This window comes from Chiloscyllium plagiosum, chromosome 39 (genome assembly GCF_004010195.1).
Source record: "Chiloscyllium plagiosum isolate BGI_BamShark_2017 chromosome 39, ASM401019v2, whole genome shotgun sequence".
Lineage (NCBI taxonomy): Eukaryota > Metazoa > Chordata > Chondrichthyes > Orectolobiformes > Hemiscylliidae > Chiloscyllium > Chiloscyllium plagiosum.
The window spans coordinates 27,022,847-27,046,895 of record NC_057748.1 but is presented as its reverse complement, the minus strand read 5'-3'; the positions used below and the strand labels follow the sequence as shown (position 1 = coordinate 27,046,895).

At 48.8% G+C, this 24,049-nt stretch overlaps 1 protein-coding gene across 13 annotated transcripts in view; it reads right to left on the bottom strand.

The window, feature by feature from the left end:
• The window catches only part of huwe1 (HECT, UBA and WWE domain containing E3 ubiquitin protein ligase 1), a 218,386-nt gene that overhangs the window by 54,124 nt on the left and 140,213 nt on the right, over window positions 1-24,049 (bottom strand). For 10 of the 13 annotated variants that reach the window (XM_043680060.1, XM_043680068.1, XM_043680065.1 and 7 more), the window contains 10 exons: window positions 23,390-23,601; window positions 23,113-23,295; window positions 20,637-20,809; window positions 19,155-19,294; window positions 15,667-15,742; window positions 13,514-13,612; window positions 11,119-11,246; window positions 9,962-10,127; window positions 6,269-6,379; window positions 120-348 (listed from right to left, as the gene is read on the bottom strand). In XM_043680060.1, coding sequence (XP_043535995.1) covers window positions 120-348; window positions 6,269-6,379; window positions 9,962-10,127; window positions 11,119-11,246; window positions 13,514-13,612; window positions 15,667-15,742; window positions 19,155-19,294; window positions 20,637-20,809; window positions 23,113-23,295; window positions 23,390-23,601 — 1,517 coding nt within the window. The remainder of the gene's footprint in view (window positions 1-119; window positions 349-6,268; window positions 6,380-9,961; window positions 10,128-11,118; window positions 11,247-13,513; window positions 13,613-15,666; window positions 15,743-19,154; window positions 19,295-20,636; window positions 20,810-23,112; window positions 23,296-23,389; window positions 23,602-24,049) is intronic. The other 3 variants (XM_043680072.1, XM_043680073.1, XM_043680071.1) reach the window with 2 other exon arrangements.

Here is a 24,049-nt window from a genome sequence, read left to right as displayed (position 1 = left end):
GATTCCTCCCCCCCCCCTGCCAATGACAGCACTCGTTCCCTTGGCCCTGACCACCCCTCGTCCGCCTACCCTGACAGTACCCGCTCCCTCAGTGCTGACCCACCCTTCCATTCTTTTACCTTTGCAGGATGAGTGGAGGGTTGGGCTGCCTGTTCCCAGGGTAGTGGACGTGGATGGTGTGGCCAGTATTGGCAGCGAACGGCCGTATTGCCCGCTGACTGCGCCCGATGCCCTGCGTGAGCCTGGTGGTGGAGGATCCTGTGCCCAGCGTCAGTGCGCTGTGATCCGCATGCCGAACCATGAGGGGGTGCGTGGCTGGAATGTTACCTGGGGCAGGGGGTATATCCGCTGGGGAAAAGTAGCGAAACATTAGAAAGGAATCGGAGATTCATGAGCATCTTCACAATGAACTGGCTAAAATCGGGCTGAGGGGGGGGGGGGGGGGGGAGAGGGGGAGACAGAGCAGTTCAAAGACTAACTCTAAATGCTTGTTCCAATCCGAAGGTGCAACTAGTCACTGTTTGAAGAGACAGAACCACACAGTTGGCCTGTAGTACCCACACACATTGCCACAATTTGCAACAGAATCACTCCTGCTGTGCGCAAGGGCTTAGGTGGAAGCGGGGGAAGCAAACTGAGGGATATCAGTGTTGGCTAAATAAACACCTGCCCATTAGCTAGACCGTGAAGCTTCTTCTACCATGTCCCCAAACATTCACAGCCAAACCCTCCCAGGAGAGGGATAGCACAGGGCTTAGATCCAGAGTAAAGCTCACTCTACACTGTCCACATCAAACACTCCCAGGGACAGGGACAGCGCGGGGTTAGATACAGAGTAAAGCTCCCTCTACACTGTCCCCCCCATCAAACACTCCCAGGGACAGGGACAGCACAGGGTTAGATACAGAGTAAAGCTCACCCTACACTGTCCACATCAAACACTCCCAGGACAGGGACAGCACGGGGTTAGATACAGAGTAAAGCTCCCTCTACACTGTCCCCAAACTCCCCTGGAATGGGATTACCATTTTTGCCTAAGAACATTTACATCCTTGCTGCTGGAGAGAAAGGAGGCAAGCACGTGCAGCAGAGGGTGAGAGGGAGCTACCCAAGCAAAGGGGAGCACTTTACCACCCCAGCTGTGATGGGTTTAAACCCATGTTCAAGAGATGAATGGTTAGCTTTCTAACTGAAGTTATCCTGTTAGCCCTTCCCCAACTGCTCTGCTGGGAATGAGAAGCCAGCTGGGAAGTACTGAATGGGACTGCCTCCAGTGGCTTCACACTGCATTCCTTCATCATGGCTGGGACATCAAGCACACCAAGACTGGATACAGTCTACCAAGGCCCATTGTGGAGCATCGCCGAACATCTGCCTCCTGCACTTGTAGCGTTTCCTCTGAACGGGACTTACACCCTCGGCGAGAATCCCCTCGAGCAACCAGGCGCAACCTGCCTGAGCACCTCAGTCTTTCATACCAAAAGTCAGCCAAGGCATTGCCCATTGCGAAGGAGTTTGGAAACAAAAATCACCAAATGAAACAGCAAGGGCAGAAAGTAAAAGGAGAGGAGCTGAGGGGACAGGCACTGGCCAAGGCAGCAGCCTCCAAAACCAATGGGTAGGGAGACGAGTGCTCAGTCCCGAGAAACACTACATACTTAGTGAGGCAGATGCAAGTCTGAGAGAGACTCCCTCGAACACTCCCCCACTTCCGAGAGAAAACAGAGCAGTCAAAAGGCCAGGCATGCTTTTAAACACACATCAACATTTAGTGAGAGTGAACTTTCCAAGTCCAAGGGGTCTTGTCCAACTGCACGCGATAAACTGCAGGCACCCCTGCACTTCCTGGGCCCTCTGTGCTTCTCATCAATGGGCTCAGGAGCTTTTCACTACTTGCAGAGTGGGGAAGCCAGCTGAGATCTGCAGCTGGATCAGTTACAACAGAGACTTGGGCTAACGCAGATACAAGGCTCCAACAGCCATAAAAACATCTGCCCGGAGGCCTCTGGGTGACTGGAACGCTGACGTCTTTTCAGAAACTTAGCTACGGTCCCTCTGATCTGGGATGGATGCACATTGGAAGCTTCTGTTCTTTTTCAAAACTAAATGTCAAACTTGGACAAGGCCCCTTTGCAGCGACTTTGTTTTTAAGCCAGAGTGGCCCCTTCACCTGGAAACGTGTCCTGATAGTGAAATTTCCGTCACTCGCACCTCTAATACGCAGTGTTACTAAAGTAAAGCTACACACGGTTTGGGGAAGGAGGGGGAGGTGAAATCAGACCTCTCAAAGTGTCCACATTTAACATTTCTCATAACTGCATTGCGTAGTCATGGGAGATGATCATGTTTTGCAAAAGCCTCAAGTTTATGAGTATCGCCAGGTAGATTTGGGGGTGGGGAGGCACGTAGCATAGCACCGATGGGTTGAGACACAAGTTATTTAGGTCGTCTGGCCTTTCCACAGTCAGTCAGACCCCGTGAAGGAGAAGCGGAGGATGGCAAAATAAGGGAAGTCAGGCAGGTGCAAGACGGGAGCGAAAACACAGTAGCGAAGATAAGAAAGGACAGGCCGAAAAATTGCGAAACCCAGGGTGTCAGAAACAGAAGAGCGCTGAGAGCAAGCAAGTTATGTTTCAGTTTCACTGGAATGGATGGCAAGTGTTTGAAAACACACACATCCCCCCTCTCACACTGAACTGATTCGGTGAAAGCATTGAGAAGATTGGAATAAAATGGATACACAGTACAACCTCAATTATCCGAACGAGTCGGGCAGGGAGTATTTTGTTCGGATAACTGATCTGTTCATAAACAATGGAAGCATTTATGGGACCTTGAGAGTGTGTTTGGACAATCCAAAATTTGGATAACTGATGTTTGGATAATCGAGATTGTTCTGTATCGACATACCTGAGCGGGACATGTCCCAAAGTGGAAACAAAGGTACTGTTAAAAGACATCGGGAGGAAACTGGGATCCCTCCACATTAGGATATTACAGAGAGAATGACTTTGCCCAAACTACAACTGATTAATGGCGGATTTAAGTACCAAAAGCACACCAAATAAATTTAGTCAGATCTCTCCAAACGTTTAATCAGTTCAACTCGTGCTTGTTATCAAACTGGCACTAATTCACAATGCTCACCTGACCCCTGTTTTAATAATGAGATGGTCCCACAACAACGCAGCTGTTGAGAGTTTCTCATCGCACAGACAAGAGAGGCCAAAACCGAGAAGGAACAGTCCCAGGTCTGAACTCAGAGCTGTTTACTATGCTTCGCCCCAGGAAACTGCAGCTGTCAGACACAGCCATGCGCAAGGCTGTTGGGAGGAACAACTTGGGAATAACTGGTCACTATGTCCCAGCTCTTAGCTTTAGGTGAAATCCCGCAGCAGGCACACCACAATCCACTTTCAACCAATGCCCAGTCAGTATTCGCTTAGTGTCAACAACACTGGCCTCCCCACCTTCTGAGGCTGTGCTCCAAATTCACAAAAGAATTCCTCCTCACCTTAAAAGGCCGAAGCCTAACTTTTCAGCAGTGCCTCCTAGTTCTGCACTCACCCAGAGTGATCCTGCAATCAATGGTGCTCGGTGTCCCCTCCGACCTTCCTGGCTGGCCGCCAACTCTTCCACCTTTCTGGAAACTGAACCCACTCCCTCCCTCACCCCCAGCGAACCGGGTGCAAGTCCAAGGCTAGGAATCCTGCAGCAAACAACTCAACTCTTGGCCACCTGACAACCCAATGTTTGCGCACCATCTGCACGGTTTCGTTTAGGATGGCATGCTCTCCACTTGCCCAGATGGGTGGCAAGTGGCGATGGGTAACAAACGTCCCCACATCCTGTGAAATAGCCTGCTTAAAAACATTCTAACAGATTGCCAATTTGAAAACATCAGTTTTGCAAGATCTGGGAGTGGTAACTCTCAGAAGCAATTCAGGTGACCAGGCAGCACCCACCTATCTTGCCTCATCACAGTTGCACAATTGGCTAACAAGCTGCAGATTCCATCACAGAACCTCATCTGCTGGCATAGGTTCTGGAGAAAGATGTGGCCTGCTGGCGACAGTATGAGACGGGGGTCAAGGGAAACCCAGCTGGCCATAAGACACCTGCAGAAATCTGACTGCTCGCTCTCATTCAAGACACGGTTACTCGGAGCATTACCACACCTCAGGCGAGGGGAGGAGGGGAATTCTTCGTGGTCACCTCAGCCAGTGCAGGAAATTGAATGCACATTGTTGACGTCACACCGATTCCTGATGAAGGGCTTATGCTCGAAATGTTGACACTCTTGCTCCTCAGATGCTGCCTGACCTGCTGCGCTTTTCCAGCACCACAACTTTCGACTCCACAAACCAACTGAACGCACTCCTGCCTATCCTGCAGGGCGAGACGGCCACATTCAGGCAGGTCTCGGGTAGTTTCTGACATTGCTGTTTTATAATGCCAGTTAATATTGACTGATCGGCAGGAAGCAGGAGTTACAGAAGTCAATGCATTGACTGTTGGAGTTGGGAGGTCACATTGTGGCTGTGCTGGACATGGAACGCAGTTTTCCAAACCTGGCCTCACCAATTCTGGTCTCCCTGCTTGTAGGAAAGAGGTTGTGAAACTTGAAAGGGTTCAGAAAGATTTAAAGGATGTTGCCAGGGTTGGGAAATTTGAGCTATGGAAAAGGTTGAATAGGCTGGGGCTGTTTTCCCTGGAGCTTCGGACACTGAGGGGGGCAACCTTATAGAGATTTCTACGATCACGAGGCGCATGGATAGGGTGAATAGTCAAGGTCTTTTCCCCCAGGGTAGGGGAGCCCAAAACTAGAAAGCATAGGTTTAAGGTGGGGAGAGGAAGATTTAAAAGGGACCTAAGGGGCAACTTTTCCACGCAGAGGGTGGTGCACGTATTGAAAGAGTTACCAGAGATGGTGATGAAGGCTGGTACAACGACAACATTTAAAAGGCATCTGGATGGTACATGAATTGGGAGGGTTTAGAGGGATATGGGCCAAATGCTGGCAAATGGGACTAGATCAATTTAGGATATCAGGTCGGCATGGATGAGTTGGGTCGAAGGGTCTGTATCCGTGCTGTACAGCTCTATGACTCGATCAGTGACATGGTGCATGAGGCGGCCAATCAGCCCATCAGGTCTGCCCTGACACTCCAAAACAGCATTAATGACTTGGTGCATTCCTGAGCCAAACTATACACTGTGCCTTCCACAACTACTGTTCATAGCTCAATACAAACTTCTGTCTGCTCCCCGCCTTTCCTAACTGACTGCCCTCACTGGGGAAAACAACTGCACTTAAAGAGCATTAGTCTTTTAATGATGTCTGCGACATAGACCTTGGTTCATCCTGAAGGGGTCAACAGTGACACAATCTCACACTGCACAAGAAACGGTGCTGTCACAGACAGCTACTTCAACCGATACCAATCCCTTCAGCTTGGCATCACTGGGTTTTCCCCAAAGGCAAATAGGTCATCGCCAATCTCTTAAACTGACCAGCTATAAAGTTCAGTAATGGCAGCAGAGATTCCAGCAAGCGCAGTCAAAACATCTAGTACACTCCTGGATTGCAATTAGTGCCAGTTTCAAATCTGAACAAGCCAATTGGTTGGGAGGGCAGGAGAAACGATCACCACAACTTATGTCTTCGAAAGGAAGAGAGTGCAGTGATAAGGAAACAAACAGGAATGGTCTTTGGTGGCAGAGGCCACAGATTTGAAATGTGGGGCAAACGAAGCAGAGGTGACAAGCAAAAAAAGGCTCGAGTTTGAAATAAGTTGTAAGACAGGCTGGTAAACTGCAAAGGGGAATCAGAAGAGAAAAAATTCAGGGTTAGCGGGGGACAGAGAGCCAGGGAGTGGGGGACTAATCTAGCAATCTTTGAAAAAGCCAGCGTGGAATCGACGGACCGACTGGCCGACTCCTGCACTGTCCTGGTCTGGTGATTAATCAAAGCCCAGTGAATTACAGGGAATATAGAGAGAAATAGAAAGAGAAGGTGAGAAAGTTGGTGTTTGGTGGAGTGAGCCGGTCATTAGACAACAGTCTTCCCAGAAGCAAGCTCAGGAAAAGAGGCTTCAGCCAAATAGAGTGGACTATCCTCACACCCACCACCCAACCCCCGGGACAGCCGATCATTTAGAAACACTGCGCAGAACCCAGACGTTCTGCTGACCTATGCCACGTCACCACTGAGAGTTAATGTCTAGAGCTGGTGTGAGCAGAACAGAAGCTGCAATCAGTTTCCTACCATGGATGTCACTGCCATTAGTTTCATCGTGCACTGCTACAGGGAGGTGAAATGTACGGCTGGCAGCTGCACCAAAGCTCCCCAAGAGACTGTCTCCACGGAAGGGATCAGCTGACAGTGCGGGAAAAAAAACACAGACGCATGCTTTTGGTCGTTTGCTTCGGTTAGAGGCTTATCAGTAACTAGAGTGTGTGCACGCACAGACTTCCAATGCCAGCGGTCTGCACAACGACAGTCACCCAACCTTGTCACAAGTTGCAACCCCCCCACTCATCTGCCCCACCTACCCTCAAGAAGAAAAGCCAAGCAGCAACACCAATGTCTGGACGCCATGTGAGCCCCCTTTCACTCCAGATACTTCATCGCCCCATATGTCCTTTCATTCATTCCGTTATTGAGTTTATCCAACTTCCCAGCCTGTGCCCCGCAACCTACCATCACGCCCCCTCCCCCGCACACAAAAAAAACACCATTGCAACTCCCCTCGATTACTCCCCAGTTTGAGAGAGTTCCACATTCTCCCCACACTGATTCGTTTGACCCTCTTGTACTGATGGTGTCTAGTTTTGGACTCTTTCCCTTCATGCCTCCCCATCCTCTAACAAGCAATAACACCCCCTCTGCGGCTAGCCTCTTGAATCCTTCTGATCATTTTTCTTAAAAAAAAAACCCTCCAAGGCATCTTCATCCTCCTGTCCGGTCAAGAGTCAGACAGCACAGAAACAGACCCTTCAGTCCACCCAGTCCATACCGACCATAATCCCAAACTAAACTAGGCCCACTTGCCTGCTCCAGGCCCATAGCCCAACAAACCTTTCCTATTCACATATTTATCCAAATGCCCTTTAAACATTGTAACTGGACCTGCATCTACGACTTCCTCTGGAAGTTCATTCCACTCAAGAATCACACTGTTTAAAAAACAAGTTGCCCCTCATTTGGATAAGTACAGGAATAGAAGACGTTTGGAGGGTTAGAAGCCAGGAGGGAGGTGGGACCAGTTTAGTGTGGGATTAGGTTTGGCATGGACTGGTTGGACCAAAGGGTCTGTTTCCACGCTGTCTGACTATGCCCTTTTTAAATCTTTCCCCTCTCACCTTAAAATTATGCCCCGTAATTTTGAGGTCGCCCACTCTAGGGAAATAATCATTGCTTTCAACTTATCTATCCCCTTCATGGCTTTACAAACCTCTATAAGGTCATCCCTCAACCTCTGATGCTCCAGTGAAAACAGTCCCAGTCTTTCCAGCCTATTGTTGTACCTCAAACTCTCCAATCCTGGCAACAACCTGGTAAATCTTTCCTGAACCCTCTCCAGTTTAATAATATTCTTCCTATAACACGGTGACCAGAACTGCACGCACTACTCCAGAATCAGCCTCACCAACATCCATGATGCCCCAACTCCTGTACCCAACTCTCTTAAGCGATGAAGACTAGCGTGCTAAACGCCTTCTTAACCACCCTAGATATTTCAAAGAATTATGTACCTGAACCCCTAGGGTGACTGTTCTGTCACACTACCCAAGACCTCTATTTTTAATTGTCTATGTCCTGTTTTGTTTTACCAAACCTACTTCACATTTACAGTAATTAAAACTCCATCTGTCACTCCTCAGAGGGGAAGGCAAAATGAAAAGAATACCCCAACCAAATCAGTCTTCCTTCTCCTTGCTCCTGCCACGCCACTATCAACAGACGATAAACCCTTACACCTTCACCAGTCACGACCTCCTTCCCTCCGGATATCGGGAGGGGACCGGACAGATCTCGTACCCCTAACTAATCCTATTCCCTCCGTCCCATGTTTTGAGTGAATGAAAACCAGCATCCTAATGCTGCCCGACCCTCCCACAACAGCCAACCAAAAACGGCAGCACCATTAACCCATTGCGAGTCATACTGCTCTAACAGTTTTGAACCAGATTTTCTGCCCATCACACTCGGTTCCTCTGGCTGCTATTGCAAAAACATGGAGCACCGCCAGTGGAGGAGAGAAGGCCAACCCCCTCGTCCCCACAGATACCAAACACGCCAAACTGTAAAAGGCCAAGGGTCGACAACGCGACACTGGCCAGTTACCCACCCATTCTCAGATGGACAACCTTCTAGACCCTCCCCCTCCAGGATGCCCCAAGCAGATGAACCTAGTTCTCCTCCAACTGTAAGAAAGATTCCCCAAGAAGAAAGAGATGCCAGTCAGAATCACGTACCTCCTCAGTGAAGGTCAGGACTACATTCTGGGCGGTTTGGCTTAATGGCTGGCCAAGTCCCAGCTTTCAACTGCACAGTACAATTGTAAGGATGCCGATGTTAGCCCAAGTGTTTTCAAACTGTGATCGGCATGGTCAGCAAACACACTTTTTAAATACGTACTACGCCACACTTTCTCACACCCAGCCCAAGTCTGGTGCAATCACTGAGCTCAAAAGCATTTTCCATATCTACCCACTTAATAGAATTACATAATCCCTACAGTGTGGAAGCAGTCCATCTAGCCCATCAATTCCACACTGACCCTCTCAAGAGCATCCCACTCAAACTCACTCCCCTATCTAAACCTGCATTTCCCATGGCTAACCCAGCCTAACCTGCACATCCCTGGGCACTACAGAGACAATTTAGCACGGCCAATCCAGCCTAACCTGCACATCACTGGGCACTACGGGACAATTTAGCACGGCCAATCCACCCTATCCTGCACATCACTGGGCACTACGGGGACAATTTAGCACGGCCAATCCACCCTAACCTGCACATCCCTGGGCACTACGGGACAATTTTGCACGGCCAATCCACCCTAACCTGCACATCCCTGGATACTATTCGACAATTAAACATGGCCAATCCACCCTAACCTGCACATCTTTGGACTGTGGGAGGAAACCCATGCAGGCACAAGGAGATTGCGTGGAGTTTATACATTCGTCCAAGGGTGGAATCAAACCTGTATCCATGACGCTGTGCGACAACGGTGCTAACCACTGAGCCACCGTGGCTGCAATTGTTTAAAGGAAGTTCAAAACCCCATCAAGCCTGGTCTTCATATTTGGGCAAGGGCACTCTAGCAGGATAATTATATTACCTGGTCTCACACGAGAGTTGGGGGAGTAGGTCTTGCTTAAAGCAAAGCTACATTCCCGAGAACTTTCCTCTCGAAGCGCACAGCTTTCCCACACACCCAGCCCACAATCTCAAAGACACGCACAAACAGCTTCGCCATGACACCTGTCCCGCACCCCCCCTCCCCTGACACCGCCTGAGGCCCTGGCACCCACAAGAATTGCCTGGGCAGCATGGGATCAGACCGAAGGCTGTCTGCTGACCGAGCAAAAACCTCCCGCCGTGATAGCTCATACATTTCATCCATTAAGACAGTGACAGTGGTACACCTTTCACAAGACGGAACGAATAGACAGTCTGAACAGATTTAATATGAGAACACGAATCTCTCAGCTTAAAGTGAAAGGAGATAAGCTCAGGGTTAACATTTCAAGTGAGACCCTTCACCTAAACGAGATGATGGGTCTGAATCATTTCTGGAGGTTGCCAGTATTCCCAGTTATTTTTTGTTGTGGATTGCCCTCACCTTTGGCTGTGTTTACACTACCTTAGTTGCATTATGTAGCTAGTGAACCTTAGCCCGTGACTGACAAGTGTCAGGCAGAGCCGCTGTTGAAGAAAGCCTCCTACCTGCGGTGGAGAACATGTTGTCGAACTCGATGATCAGGTCATCCTCCCTGTCAAAGCGGACAAGTGACTCGTCGATGTCAGGGTAGTCCTCATCCAACTCCATTTCTGAACCCTCCTCATCCTCGTCGTCCTCATCGCCCTCCTCTTCCTCACCTTCCTCATCGTCCTGTGCGTGCAGTGGACAAAACACACAGATCCATGAATAAACCATTGCTTTCCTTTATTCCCCATTCAGTTGCCCATGTGGATGTGGAGTAGGCACCTACTCTAGTGTGGTCAAAGTCACGTCAGCACTCACCAACCTCTTCTGAGTACCAAGCCTCTGATCTCCATTCCACAGACAAACTGTGCCCGTTCGAGGGATGAATGCAACACAGTGTGGTGGACAGTCAACGAGTGAAATGAAATTTTTGTTTAAAACTTCCATGACAGGACGTGGGTGTCGGCAGCATTTACTGCCCCTTGAGAAGGTGAGGGTGAGCTGCTTTCTTGGGTGACTGCAGCATGCCTCCCTCACCCCGTGTGGTGTAGGGACACAGCACCCTGTTAGGGAGGGAGTTCCAGGATTCTGACCCCAGCGGCACTGAAGGAACGGCCAAGATTGCTCCAATTCAGGATGGTGTGGGTTTTGGGGGAAGATTCATTTACTTAAGAATTAGATCAAACTTACATGATTGAACTAGGTCTTTCAGTGCGACTGGTCTACATCAGTGACAGTGTAAGCCTCCTTCATTTTCAGGACAATAAACAGAGCCTTTATTTATGCATCGACCTTGTCACAAGAATGGATCTATATAAACATGGCACCTCGAGATAGGCATTTTGCAGGCCTTTGGGGTAAGTGGAGCAAAGTGAGTGGGAGAATGTTTGCATTTATTATATTATGGAAAACACAGGCTGCCTTCATCTTGGTTTGACCTGACTGAAGAACTGAAAGAATAATTTTCTCAAGCCAGAAACCTTGGGCATCCAAGGTGAGAGAGAGAGATAATTCAAGGACGCCACCTTTTGTGTTTCTTTTGGGGTTGGGGGTGTGGTCCATTTTGGAAATACACCCTTGCTCAGCTCCTGGCACCGACTGGACTTGAGGGGTGGGTGGGTGTTTGATGAAGGCGGGGTGAAGATGATTATAACCCGGACTAGAGGTGCTTCCTCACCTGATCGTCTTCATCCTCCTCCTCTTCCTCATCCTCGTCTTGGCTGTCGTCATCGTCTTCATTGCTTCCACTGCTGTCTTCCTCTTGAGTGTGCTCCTCATCATCAGGGTCCAAGATGTTCATCGAATCTGTGAAAAGGACAGCAGGGGTGAAGTGACCAATCAGACCTTTTAAACAGGGACGTCAGACTTCGTTGCAAGTGGAGTTGACAGGATCAACTTGACTGGAGTTTAACAATGCAGTGTTTAATCATTCACTCAAAACATTTTGCTTATGGTTACGTACGCACATACATGCAGTAGCAATTTTGCACATAGGCAATAAGGTGAGAGATCAGTTGGTCTGATAATTCTGATTAAGGGATAGACCAGGGGAAGATTCCCAATTTCCCTGACCCCAGGACCCAGAGGAAGATGCCCAATCTCTTCTTCCAACAGCTCCACGGGTTTCGACTGAGCAGTCATACAGGGTTTTGAATTAACTGGACGATGGAAAGGCAGCAACCTTGGACATCCCAGCTCTCCTGTAGTGCTGCTCCGGAGTAATGTAAATCAACTCTCCTCCTGTAACTCCTGCTTCATTTTGGCAAGAGAGAGCACATACACAGACACACACAAAACCAACCTGTCCAGGGGCACTGCTGCTACAGATGTTGAAGTGGGGCCAGATTCCAATCGATTGCAAACTCTGCAGTGCACAAACAGCATGAGGCAGGGGGAATGGGAAGAGCCAAAGCACATACAGCTGACCTCTCATTTCATGGCCTTAATAAGTGGCGTTGTGCCTCCAAATTAATTTGGTAGCAGCTCAGCTCCACTCCTTCTCCGTCTCTGATGTGTAGTCATTCCATTCAGAGGTCACAGCCTGCCCGTGGTCTATGAATACACCTCCACAGCCCCAGCCATTCAGTAATTATGGACAGGTACTGTACTCAGCAGTAAAGTCCTCATCTCCCGCAGGACTCGGTGTTCAGACAGTGAAGAACAGGGAGTCTCCTAACAACGTTGGCATCACCATTCACGTGCAGATTAATCGTGCTGCCACGGGAGGCAAGCTTCACATTTGTTCCAGGGTGCTGGTCAGCAAGGGCTGGCATTGTTTGCAGCTCCTCCTTACCCGTCACCAGGATGGTGGTGAGTAGTCACAGTCTGCACCCTCAGTCTCTGAATGCTGGTGACGTCATTGCCACACTTGACCTGCCCTTGAGCTTGCAGCTGACCTTGAAGTTGCTCCTACGCACGGAACGCTGTGGCAACGCCCAGGACTAGCCAACTTGGCTCAGCTGCTGCCGAAATTCTCCAGACCATGAGTGGCCCAATGCTCCCTTGCCTGACCTCCGACCTTCCACTGACTTCAGTTCATGTGAAACTCTGTCGCCCTGAAGACAAGCCCGTGCCAAAATCACCTGCACCGGGACGTGAACGGGCTGAGAGCCAAATGAAAAATTCTCATTCTGGTATTTCCCCCTCTCCACCCACCCCACCACAATGTAAATGAGACTGCCACAAGAATGGCACTTGGCTACGGCAATGAGGAGTGACTCCATTCCACCAAACTCTCAGGTAACAAGGAATCTCGCGCCATCTGCCCACCATTTACTTTTGCCACTCACTTTGTTTAAAGTCAGACAAACTCAACAGTCTTACGTTGCACGGTGTCTGGTTCCACACTGCCGATGCAGATTCCATCAGGATTTAAGTCTCAGCTATCCAAGTGGGCCCACTCAGGCAAGTTTGGAATTCCGCTCCAGCCAAGGGCACGGGCTTCTGAATTAATGCTTTCGTTTCAGGACAGCTTTGGGTAATAACTTACCACTGCAGACAGGAGAGGGGTAACCAGCTCATCCTAAACTTCCTCGCCCCTTCCCTCACTGGCCAGTTTCAGGGTGACCTAATTTTCTGAAATTTATGAGAAAGCAACAGAGGAGGGAGGGGGGGGGGGGTTCAGGTTTGGAGGGGGGTCAAGGCAAGATAGCTCTCAGTTCTGCTCCTGGGCCCCTACTGACTCATTTCTCATTGCATGGCCAACTACAAAGCAGTAAATGAAGGGAGCAGGGAGATGAGGGGTGAAAGATGGAGGAATTATGATGGTGGTGGTGATGGCAGGAATGCAACAACTACTGGGGAGAGATGGATGAGAGTCGGTGGTGGAGGGAAGAATCGATAAGAGTGGAGAGGTGGATGGAAGGGGAATGATCAAAGACAAGTCCTTTTTCGTCCCAGAGCTTTGTGCACTGCCCATCACTTGCAATGCCGCGCACACAAAGCCTTTTCTTTTGTAGAAAAAGAAAATGCTTTCTCTCTTAGGTGAACGGAGGATGTTGCAGGGTTTGGCAGTTTAAGGGCTCTCCTCCTGCACAGCAGCAAAGACAGTTTTTTTTTTTATTTTGTTGTACCTTCTCGGTTAGCCTGCAGGGTGGGCGCCTGACTGAGATTTGAGGGAGCCTCATCCATCAACACATCCTCCTGGGACTCATCCTCAGTACTTCTGCAAGCTGTAGCGCCAGAGGAAGGAAATAAAATACAAAGAAAAAGTGAATGCAAGCCCACGACAGTGCATTCTACATTTTCCACAACACACCATAATCGTGGTTACACTACATTTGGAATTCTCCTATCCACATTATTTGCATCCAGCAATTTTAATTATTGTGGCTTGTTTTTGGTGTGCCGGTGTTGCCTGGGATGATTCTCAAGTAGAGCACTTTGAGCAGAGCACGTGCCATTGTACAGTCTTAGAAGGCACCCATTAAGTACTTTTAAAAACACAAGAACTTAATTCAGAATGCGGCCAAAGTTTCCAGCCCAATTCTCTCAGCTACAGCCCACAAATTTAATTCTCAACACCTGCCTGATCTTGTCGCTTGTTACCACTCTCGGGGAAAGGAAGACGTGAACCTGAATTGTTCTTTTAACTTTTGACAATGGGTTGCTCTCCGTCACCCATTCGAAGCACCCCTGAATAATGGAAGGGGTTTGGACTGTAACAACCGGCCGTAGTGGGCAGAGGTCGTCCCACTGAGGCACATCCGAGCGATTTAATTGCACCGTGGACCTCAGGATGCCGAGCATGACCCACAGAGCTGTGGGGGCACCTCTCACTCTCTGCACGGGGCCGGGTGGAATATTTGGGGTTGAGGGGAGGGAAGAGGAGAAAACAGACAGGGGACGGGAATGGGATGGTGGGGGCGGGGGGGGGGGGGAATGGGCGAGTGGCGGCAAAACTGGAATGAAGCGCCTGCCAAGCTGCCGAGGTTTCAAGGCAGAGGCATGAGGACGGGCTTTTTGGGGGAGGTGCAGGGCAACCGCAGAGGAACACAGCCGGACAAAGCAGGAACAAGTTACTCCAAAGCACACGCACACACAAATGCAAACACACACCAGTGAAAGTCACCGGCTTTCAGAAGCAGCCACTCATTCACCTTTGGGTCACACATCACCTCTTCAACATTCTGGAAAGCAAACGCAAATTTTCTCGTTCCAACATCACCTTTACAGGCCTGACTGGAGGACTCGGACATCAGAAACCACTTTTATTTGAAGAAAAAGTTTATATAGAGAAAATATACATATAAAAAATCCCAGATATTCCCTTCCTTTCCCCTCTCAAGCACAGCTCCAGTTTGGGACCTATGCACCTCCCAAGTCACTTGGCCCCAAGGTTGCCCCCCCCCCCCGTGCTGCTCTCCAGCAAGTCAGAGGCAGGAGTTCTCAGAGGACCCTCCTCACAAGTTCTCTCTCTTTCTTCACCCAACCGCTCTTCTGCCAAGCAAAGGGGCCTGACCAGTGGCAAACCCTCTCTGCTTCCACTGCAACCCCCCGCTGCCTTTCAGCTTCTGCTAAGGGCCACCTCCCCAACCCTGTACAATGTCACCTGTTGTTCCTTGCTCAAAACTCAAAGGGGAGAAAGTTAAATGGCCGCAACTCGAGGTGGGTCCGGACTGTCAAAGAGAGAATACCGCTTAATGTCTCGGGCAGGGAAGCTCTTTATCACAGTCTGTGATTCTTCTCTCACTCAAGAGGCTGACTGGTCTGCTGCGGCTGTTTCTCCAGGATACGGGAGTGGGAAACGGGAGTGGGAAACGAAAGGCAGCCAATTATTGGCCAGTCACCCATGCACCCCAATTCCACCCTCGTAATCAATTATTCGATTTCACCTCATCACCTAACGACTCTTGAAAACACTAACAGAGTCTTTGGGCGGATTTATCCGGAAGACTAGAACTGCAGCAAGCTCCTCACCAGGAGCAGGACATCAAAACTCTTTCCCAACAGGAAACACATTTGGTGCATTAACTTTTTCTTTTCCTTGCATGTTGCTTCAGGGATGCTCTGAATACTTTTATTTCAGGAAAAGCTTTTTAAGACCTAAAGAGTTGTCCAATCAATGGCTCTGGGACCTGCTCGCATACTTTAACGCCCACATCAGGTGAAAGGGAACAGAGACAGCCTCTGGAAACTGGAAGGCCCATGTACTGCAGCCAGGTCTCGGGGGAAACTAAACAGTGTGCCCAAGCATGCTCCGAACTGGGGACTGTGCCCATCTTACCGATGATTGTGCTGCTCACAGTCTCCACGTCTCTTTCCAGCAACTCGTCAATAAGATCCTCAAGCTCATTCTCAACCTGGAAACACAAATGACAAGGCACCTCAGCAAGGAATAGGCTTTTGCATAGCCCAGTAAAATGCACACCGCCCTCCAACACGCTGCACCCAGGATGTTTCGTAGACTCAGGGGAAGCTGTTTGGAGGCAGGAGTCTCGTATGTTAGTCTTACAAGAAAGATAGCGTTTCGCCATGATCCATACAGAGTGAGAGCCAATTTGAACCTTCAGCCCAGAAATAGGCCACTCAGCATGACGACTGCAGACTAGTGATCGCTTATCTCAACCTCTTTACTCCACCTTACCAAAATATCCTTCTGTTCATTTCACCCTCATGCATTTTTCGTACAATTTTGTTGCAGAGGGAGGCCAGTCAGCACATCGGGTCTGCACTGCCTCTTGGAATAAACAGCACGCAAACAGTCCAACCAGTCCATGCCAAACATAATTCCAAACTAAACTAGTCCCACCTGCCTGCTCCTGGCCATATCCCTCCAAACCTTTCCAATCCATGGACTTATCCAAATGACTTTTAAATGTTGTTAACTGTACCCACACCCACCACTTCCACTGGAAGTTCATTCCACATACGATCGACCCTGTGTAAAACATTTCACCCCTCATGTTTTTTTTTCAATCTCTGTCCTCTTATCTTAAAACGTGCCCCCAAGTCTTGACATGCCCTATCCGAGGAAAAGTAAACCTTCTGTCAAACCTGTCTATATTCATGCTTGCATAAACTAAACGCTGTGTGAAAAGGCGTTTCAGCATATTTGCTTCTTTCGCGAATTATTTTCAATCTGCGCGCGCTCTCATTCTAAATCCTTTTATGGGCAGGAACAGATCCTGATCCGGATCCATTTGGCCCAGGCCCCTTATGGTTTTGAGAACTTCTGTCAAACCTCCACTGAGACTTCTCCTCTCCAATCAACCCTCATGACTGAAGTTTTGACTTGACTGGACTGACCGATTTGGGCCCCTTGTCTGAGGAAAGATAGACCTGCATTGGAGGAAGTCCAGGGAACGCTCACGCTATGGGCTGATCGCAGGCATGGAGGGTGTGTCTTATGAGGAGGAGGGGTGGAGTTGATTGGGCCTAGTTTTCGGAGTTTAGAAGAGATGAGCTTATTGAAACAAGGGATCTGACAGGGTATTTGTGGAGAGATCGAATGCCCCTTGTGGGAGTGTCCAGGACCGCAGTGTATAATCTCAGAATAAGGAGGAGTCACATATTAAAGACAGAGATAAGGAGGAATTCTCTCTCAGGGGTAGTGCATGTGTGGGATTCTTTACTGCAAAGGGCTGTCAAGCCATGATTAGCCACAACCTCACTGAATGAAGGGTCAGACTCAATGAGCTAAATGGCGTCTTTCAGCTCCCATGCTTTATGGTCTCCTCAGAATTAGAGCTTTCAACCTCTTCTGTACTCTTCTCCAATGTACTTCGGATTTTTCTTTATGTTTGGAACCCAGAACTGTACATAATGCTCCAGCTGAGGCCTCACCAGTGTTCAGCATAATCTCCTTCCTCTTGTACTCCATGCCTCTATGACCTGGTCCACCAAAATATGGGGGACGATAGTCAGTCAGAGGCTTTTTTCCCCACTGTGGAAAGGGCAACAACGAGAGGGCTAGATGGGAGGGTGAAAGCTTAGGGGAGAAGTGCAGGGAAAAGTTTTCACACAGAGGGTGGTGGGTGCCTGGAATGCACTGCCAGCGGAGGTGGTGGTAGCAGACATGTTAGCAATGTTTTAGGCACACCTTGATAGATACATGACCAGGAGTCAAACAGAGGGATAGAAATAAGGAATAGGAATTGTTGCAGGTTTGGAGGGCCAAAGGGCCTGTTCCTATGCAGTTTTGAATTGTATTATATTAATAATAACCTGCTACCTTCAATAAATTATTCTTCAATGTCCTCAAATGATTCCACTTTTTCTTGACATAGTGACTTTCTCAGTCTCACCACTCTGGGTAATGATACTCCTGTTCAATTATCCAATGGATACTGACACTGATTAGCTATACACTTAAACTTGCCCACAAGTGGAAACATCCTCCCTTAACACATTCGATCAAACACCATCATAACCTGAAAGGACTGGATCACCGGTCTCTTTCCAGCCTGCTCAGAGTTTCCTGATGGTTACAGCCTCACAGCCATGCTACCCGTTTTGCTCTCCTTAAGAGGGGCAGATTTGCATTGGAAGCAGAGAAGATCAATTGCCTTATGAGGAAAGGTTGATCAGGTCAGGTCTTTACTTATTGGAGTTGAGAGGAGGATGGTCTTTCTGAAATACCCAAGAACTGGAAAGGGGGCTTGACAGGGTGGGTGCTGTCAGGGGTCTCCCTTTGAACTTCCACATAATGCTTTGAAATTTGCACCACCGGTAAACAGTTGCTAAGGCGGCATTTGACACGCTAGCCTTCATTACTCAGACCAATGAGTATAAGAGTTGGGACAGTATGCTGCACTTGTACAGGACATTGGTTAGGCCTCTTCTGGAATAGTGTGTACACCTCTGGTTCTCCTGTTATACAAGGTTATTATTAAATTGGAGAGGTTTCAGAAAAGATTTACCAGGGATGTTGCTGGGAATGGAAGGTTTGAGCTATAGAGATAGGCTGGGACTTTTTACACTGGAGCATAGGAGGTTGAGTGGTGACCTTACAGGGTTTCTAAAATCATAAGGGACATGGATAAGGTGAATAGCAAAAGGTCTTTCCCATGGGAAGTTCAAAGCTAGAAGGCGTATTTTTAAGGTGAGAGGAGAAAGATTTAAAAAGGACGGAAGGACAAGCTTGTCACACAGAGGTTGGTTCATGTGGAGGAATGACCTGCCAGGTGAAGTGGTAGATGCAGATAGGTCAAACACTTAAAAGACATTTGGATAGGTGCATGGTTGAGAGAGATATGGGACAAACGCAGGCAAGTGGGTCGAGTTTAAGTTTGGAAAACTTGACCTGCATGGACGGGTTGGATCGAAGGGTCCTTTTCTGTACTGGAAGACTTTGACTCTCAGAGGGTTGTCAGTCTGAAATTCTCATTCCCTCAGAGAGCAGTGGGGGACCAGGACATCGAATATATACTCAATGCCATGTTCAAGATATTCGAGATTTCAATTGACATTATGCAGACGGCGACAGACAAGAAAGTGGAGTTGAGATCACAATCAGATGGCACATGGCTTTAATCCAACAGCACAGCTCCAGGAGCAATGGAGTTTCCCCTGCTCCTATTTCACATGATCTTTGTGTATGCTTTCGCACAAGTCTCCAGTGGTTTTAGACCCTTTCTGTGAGGTGGAGACCTAAACTGTGCACATGGTCTAACCAAGGCTCTGGACCAGTTCAATTTAACCTCCCTGTTTGTTGATGACATCAGCCGAGAAATAATCTTGTACACCTAAGAGAGGTTGGAAGGTGGTGACTACCTGCATCTCCTGGGCATTTAGGACTTCTGTCTGCCCAGTGATCACCACCGTGTCTGCTTCAGTCTCTCCATCCATAATATCAGCATCTGCCACACCAGTGGGGGCCTGGTCTCCCTGCGTCTCCGTCTCTCCGGTCTCTCCTGCGCAATTCATAAAAGATTATTTTTAATTTTTAAAAAAATTAGCTCAGTGCCAGTGAGCGCTATATTACCCATCTCTAATTGTTCCGGTGTGGCAAAGGTGACACGCCTATTAACACTGAGCGCACAGGACAGAATTAATTCTCTGCTCAGGACCTTCTGAGCTTGCAGCCATTGACGTTAGAGAATCAGCTGCCTGGGCCCTGAAACACAGGAATTCCTTCAGAACCTCTCTATCTCTCTCGTTTGTCATCATTCCGATGGACCTCAGTTTACAGGATTGCAGAGATGTTATATGACTGCTCTGCTTGAACAATGTCTGCAGGTTTGGGTTTTACTGTTCAGGAAAGCCCGCCACAGAACAAGCTGCTCAACCTGAGTCTCCTGTTTTGGAGGCACCGTTGTAGTGAGTTCAGGAAGAGTGACTAAGAATTTTGTAACCTCTGAGCAAGCAGCATCTGACAAAACCCTAGTGACCACTGTATTATGAATAACTACACCTTTCAAAAGACTTCAGGACATTCTAGGCTTTATTCTTTGCCTTCAAGAATTGGCCAAAAACACACTTTCATTTTGAAATGAATCTCTGCAGAGAGAAATCCCTACAATGCCTCCAGTGGATTAATTCGAGGGGCAAGCATTTATATTATTGTACTACAAGTTGCATATGTTAACCAATTCTACACCTTTATTTAATAGCTTTTCTTGTATAATAGGCTGATTATAATAAATTGGTTCATACATTGTTTCACTTCAGGTCGAATATGGAGAAAGTGTACAATTGGGGCGGCACGGTGGCTCAGTGGTTAGCACTGCTTCCTCACAGTGCCAGGGACCTGGGTTCAATTCCCGCCTCGGGCGACTGTCTGTGTGGAGTTTGCACATTCTCCCCGTGTCTGCGTGGGTTTCCTCCGGATACTCCGGTTTCCTCCCACAGTCACAAAGGTGTGCAGGTCAGGTGAACTGGCCATGCTGAATTGACCGTAGTGTTAGGTGCATTAGTCAGGGTTAAATGTAGGGGAATGGGTCTGGGTGGGTTGCTCTTCGGAGGGTCGGTGCGGACTTGTTGCCCAAAGGGTCTGTTTCCACACAGTAGGGAATCTAATCTAATTAGTTTCATCAGCACTTGAGCGACAGCACCCTCCTCTGAATCTATTTATAATCCCATTTAGATGCTCCTCAAAACTTCATAGACCCACACCTTTAGGAAACCTGCCTTAATGCTTCATGTGGCCCGATGCCTGATTTTGCTTGCTAGTGCTTCTGTGAAACGTCTTGGGGGATATTACCAGGTTGAAGGGCCAATGAAAATGCAATTTGTTGTCGCGAGAGCAGCACTTACCAGAATCTGGCTGGTTGCCGTTAGTGTCACCGCTGGTGATGTGTGTATCCTGCTCTGATTTGTTCTTGCTTGAGGCGTTCTTGCTGCTGAACAGGCTGCTCGGCTGGTTGACAATACGAGAAAGCGTCTCCAAAGGCTTCAGCGCAGCGTTCACCGTGTTCGCCATGTTGGGACTTGGAATAAAGAAAAAGCCATATTTGGAAATCTCTCCACCTGCTGCGAAGATCACAAAAGGATCTTTGCACCTTTTAAAGACAGCCCTAAAAAGTGTAGAGAGTATAAAAACAAGAATGGCCTGTGCTGGTGCTGACACTGGAGGAGAAAGTGAGGTCTGCAGATGCTGGAGATCAGAGCTAAAAATGTGTTGCTGGAACAGCGCAGCAGGTCAGGCAGCATCCAAGGAACAGGAGAATCGACGTTTATTCAGGAAGGGCTTATGCCTGAAATGTCGATTCTCCTGTTCCCTGGATGCTGCCTGACCTGCTGCGCTGTTCCAGCAACACATTTTCAGCTCTGGTGCTGACACTCCCATGTATAGCTGGTTCACAGCCCCTACCTTTATCCCATCAACTTCCTATCCTTCCTTCTCCATTTACCCAAACGCACCATTCACCTCAACCGGACAGTCAGCTCCACACTGACAGCTCTCTCCAGGGAAGGAGGTTTCTATGTATTCCTGATAGGCAGACCCCAAAGTTACAGTCACCTGTAAGTGAAAATAACTTTGTTTGCCCCATCCAATCTGTCCATGACTTTAAGAGTCATCACATTTGTCACAAGCCAATTCTCAACAAGTAGAAGACAAATTTGTTCAGTCTGTGACTGGTACAACCCTTCACTTCTTCAAGCAAGCCCACAGCAGAATCTGTTGAATAAGTAGACTGCTAACTGAAGAATTTACCCTTCAATAAACTGTTCCTTCCCCCAGCTAGGTTCCCACCTGAAACCTTGTCTGATGAAGTAAATTGTTTTAGAAGAATGAACCATCGAGTTGTTGCAGCAGTGTGTAATGTCCCAAGATCGGGGACCTTTCCCTAGTGAAGAAGGCTTCCCCAAGTTGAGAACCCAACTCCTCCCAGACAAACAGGCCAGACCTCAAATTCACGAATCATGAGTAAGTGTTAATGACAGTACCAATGGCATCTACAATGGTCTCACAAAGTATTCAAGATCACAACAAAGCTGTTCCAGTATAGCAGGAGGTTAAGTCTGCATCTGCATTTGTGCTATATCTGTTCTGGGAGTGCCAGACAAACAGGCCAGACCTCAAATTCACGAATCATGAGTAAGTGTTAATGACAGTACCAATGGCATCTACAATGGTCTCACAAAGTATTCAAGATCACAACAAAGTTGTTCCAGTATAGCAGGAGGTTAAGTCTGCATTTGTGCTATATCAGTTCTGGGAGTGAGGGGGTGGCGTAGAGGGAGCTTTACTCTACATCTAACCCCGAGCTGTCACTGTTCTGGAGCAAAGTTTGATGGGGAACAGTGTAAAGGGAGCTTTACTCTGTATCTAACCCTGTGCTGCCCCTGTCCTGGGAGTGTTTGATGGGGGAACAGTGTAAAGGGAGTTTTACTCTGTATCTAACCCCGTGCTGCCCCTGTCCTGGGAGTGTTTGATGGGGGACAGTGTAGAGGGAGCTTTACTCGTATCTAACCCCCGTGCTGTCCCTGTCCCTGAGCTGGTGGGACAGTGTAGAGGCAGCTTTACTCTGTATCTAACCCCGTGCATTCCCTGTCCCTGGGAGTGGTTGATGGGGGGGACAGTGTAGAGGGAGCTTTACTCTGTATCTAACCCCGTGCTGTACCTGTCCCCGTCCCTGGGAGTGTTTGATGGGGGACAGTGCTGAAGGAGCTTTACTCTGTATCTAACCCCGTGCTGTCCCTGTGCTGTCCATGTCCCTGGGAGTGTTTGATGGGGACAGTGTGGAGGTGTTTTTACACTGTATCTAAGCCCCGTGCTATCCCTGTCCTGGGAGTGTTTGATGGGGAACAGTGCAGAGGTGTTTTTACACTGTATCTAAGCCCCGTGGTGTCCCTGTCCCTGGGCGTGTTTGATGGGGAACAGTGCAGAGGTGGTTTTACACTGTATCTAAGCCCCGTGCTATCCCTGTCCTGGGAGTGTTTGATGGGGAACAGAGCAGAGGTGTTTTTACACTGTATCTAAGCCCCGAGCTGTCCATGTCCTGGGCGTGTTTGATGGGGAACAGTGCAGAGGTGGTTTTACACTGTATCTAAGCCCCGTGCTGTCCCTGTCCTAGACGGACAATAGGTGCATCTTTTGCAGCAGTTCCCTCCTGAGCCTGGGATACAAAGCCTCCTGACTCATTAGCTCAAAAGCTGAGAACACACAGAAGGGTCTCAGCAGCCATTTGGTATCGGGGAGCACCAATCAGGGTCGTAAATCTTCAACAAAACACCAAGGCTCCCGATCAGAAGAGAGGGTAACCCCGACACAGAAAAGCTCAGCTACCTGGACAAGTCGAGACTGTGAGGCACTCTGGCCAGATCATTCACGAGCCCCTTCTTTAGGAACAGTCGGATGATGTTGTTCATACCGTTGTGCTGTGTTTTGACGGCATTGCTACTGTAGAAGCTGGAAGTGGATGGGCATGACTCCATGATGGTGCTGATGATGCACATCACGGCCTGCAGCCTGTGGGCAAAGACAATGAGTGGAACAAGATTAGAGTGTTGACCCACCGACCCTACAGTCTGCGCACAGAGCTACTGAATCCACGAGCCATTACCTCGCGTGTTTCTCGGTGCTCTCTGCCATAGCCAGCGCTCGGCTAAGGGCCGCTTTGACCTCGTTGACCAAGGCAGCTTGCGCCTCAGTGCTCTGCGTCGCTGCTGCCAGACTAGCCAGGAAGAGCCGGGCCAGCGCTGGCGTGTCTTTGTCTCCCACGTTCTGGGTCTGGGGTAACAGGTGATCCAGGACAAAAGCCAGGACGCTGCAATCCTGCACCGAGAGGGGAAGCAGGGGAGAGAGAGAGAGAGAGAAAGAATTAGCACCCCGAGGTGAAGACAGAATAAAGTTTGGGAGAAGATTTGTAGCTCGGGTGCTCGTTGTTGTGGTTCTGTTCGCCGAGCTGGGAATTTGTGTTGCAGACGTTTCGTCCCCTGTCTAGATGACATCCTCAGTGCTTGGGAGCCTCCTGTGAAGCGCTTCTGTGGTGTTTCCTCCGGCATTTATAGTGATTTGACAACCGGAAGCGACAGATACAAATCACTATAAATGCCGGAGGAAACACCACAGAAGCGCTTCACAGGAGGCTCCCAAGCACTGAGGATGTCACCTAGACAGGGGACGAAACGTCTGCAACACAAATTCCCAGCTCGGCGAACAGAACCACAACGGAGACAGAATAAGCTGGCTCCCAGGCATCTGCCAAAGTTACACATCACCC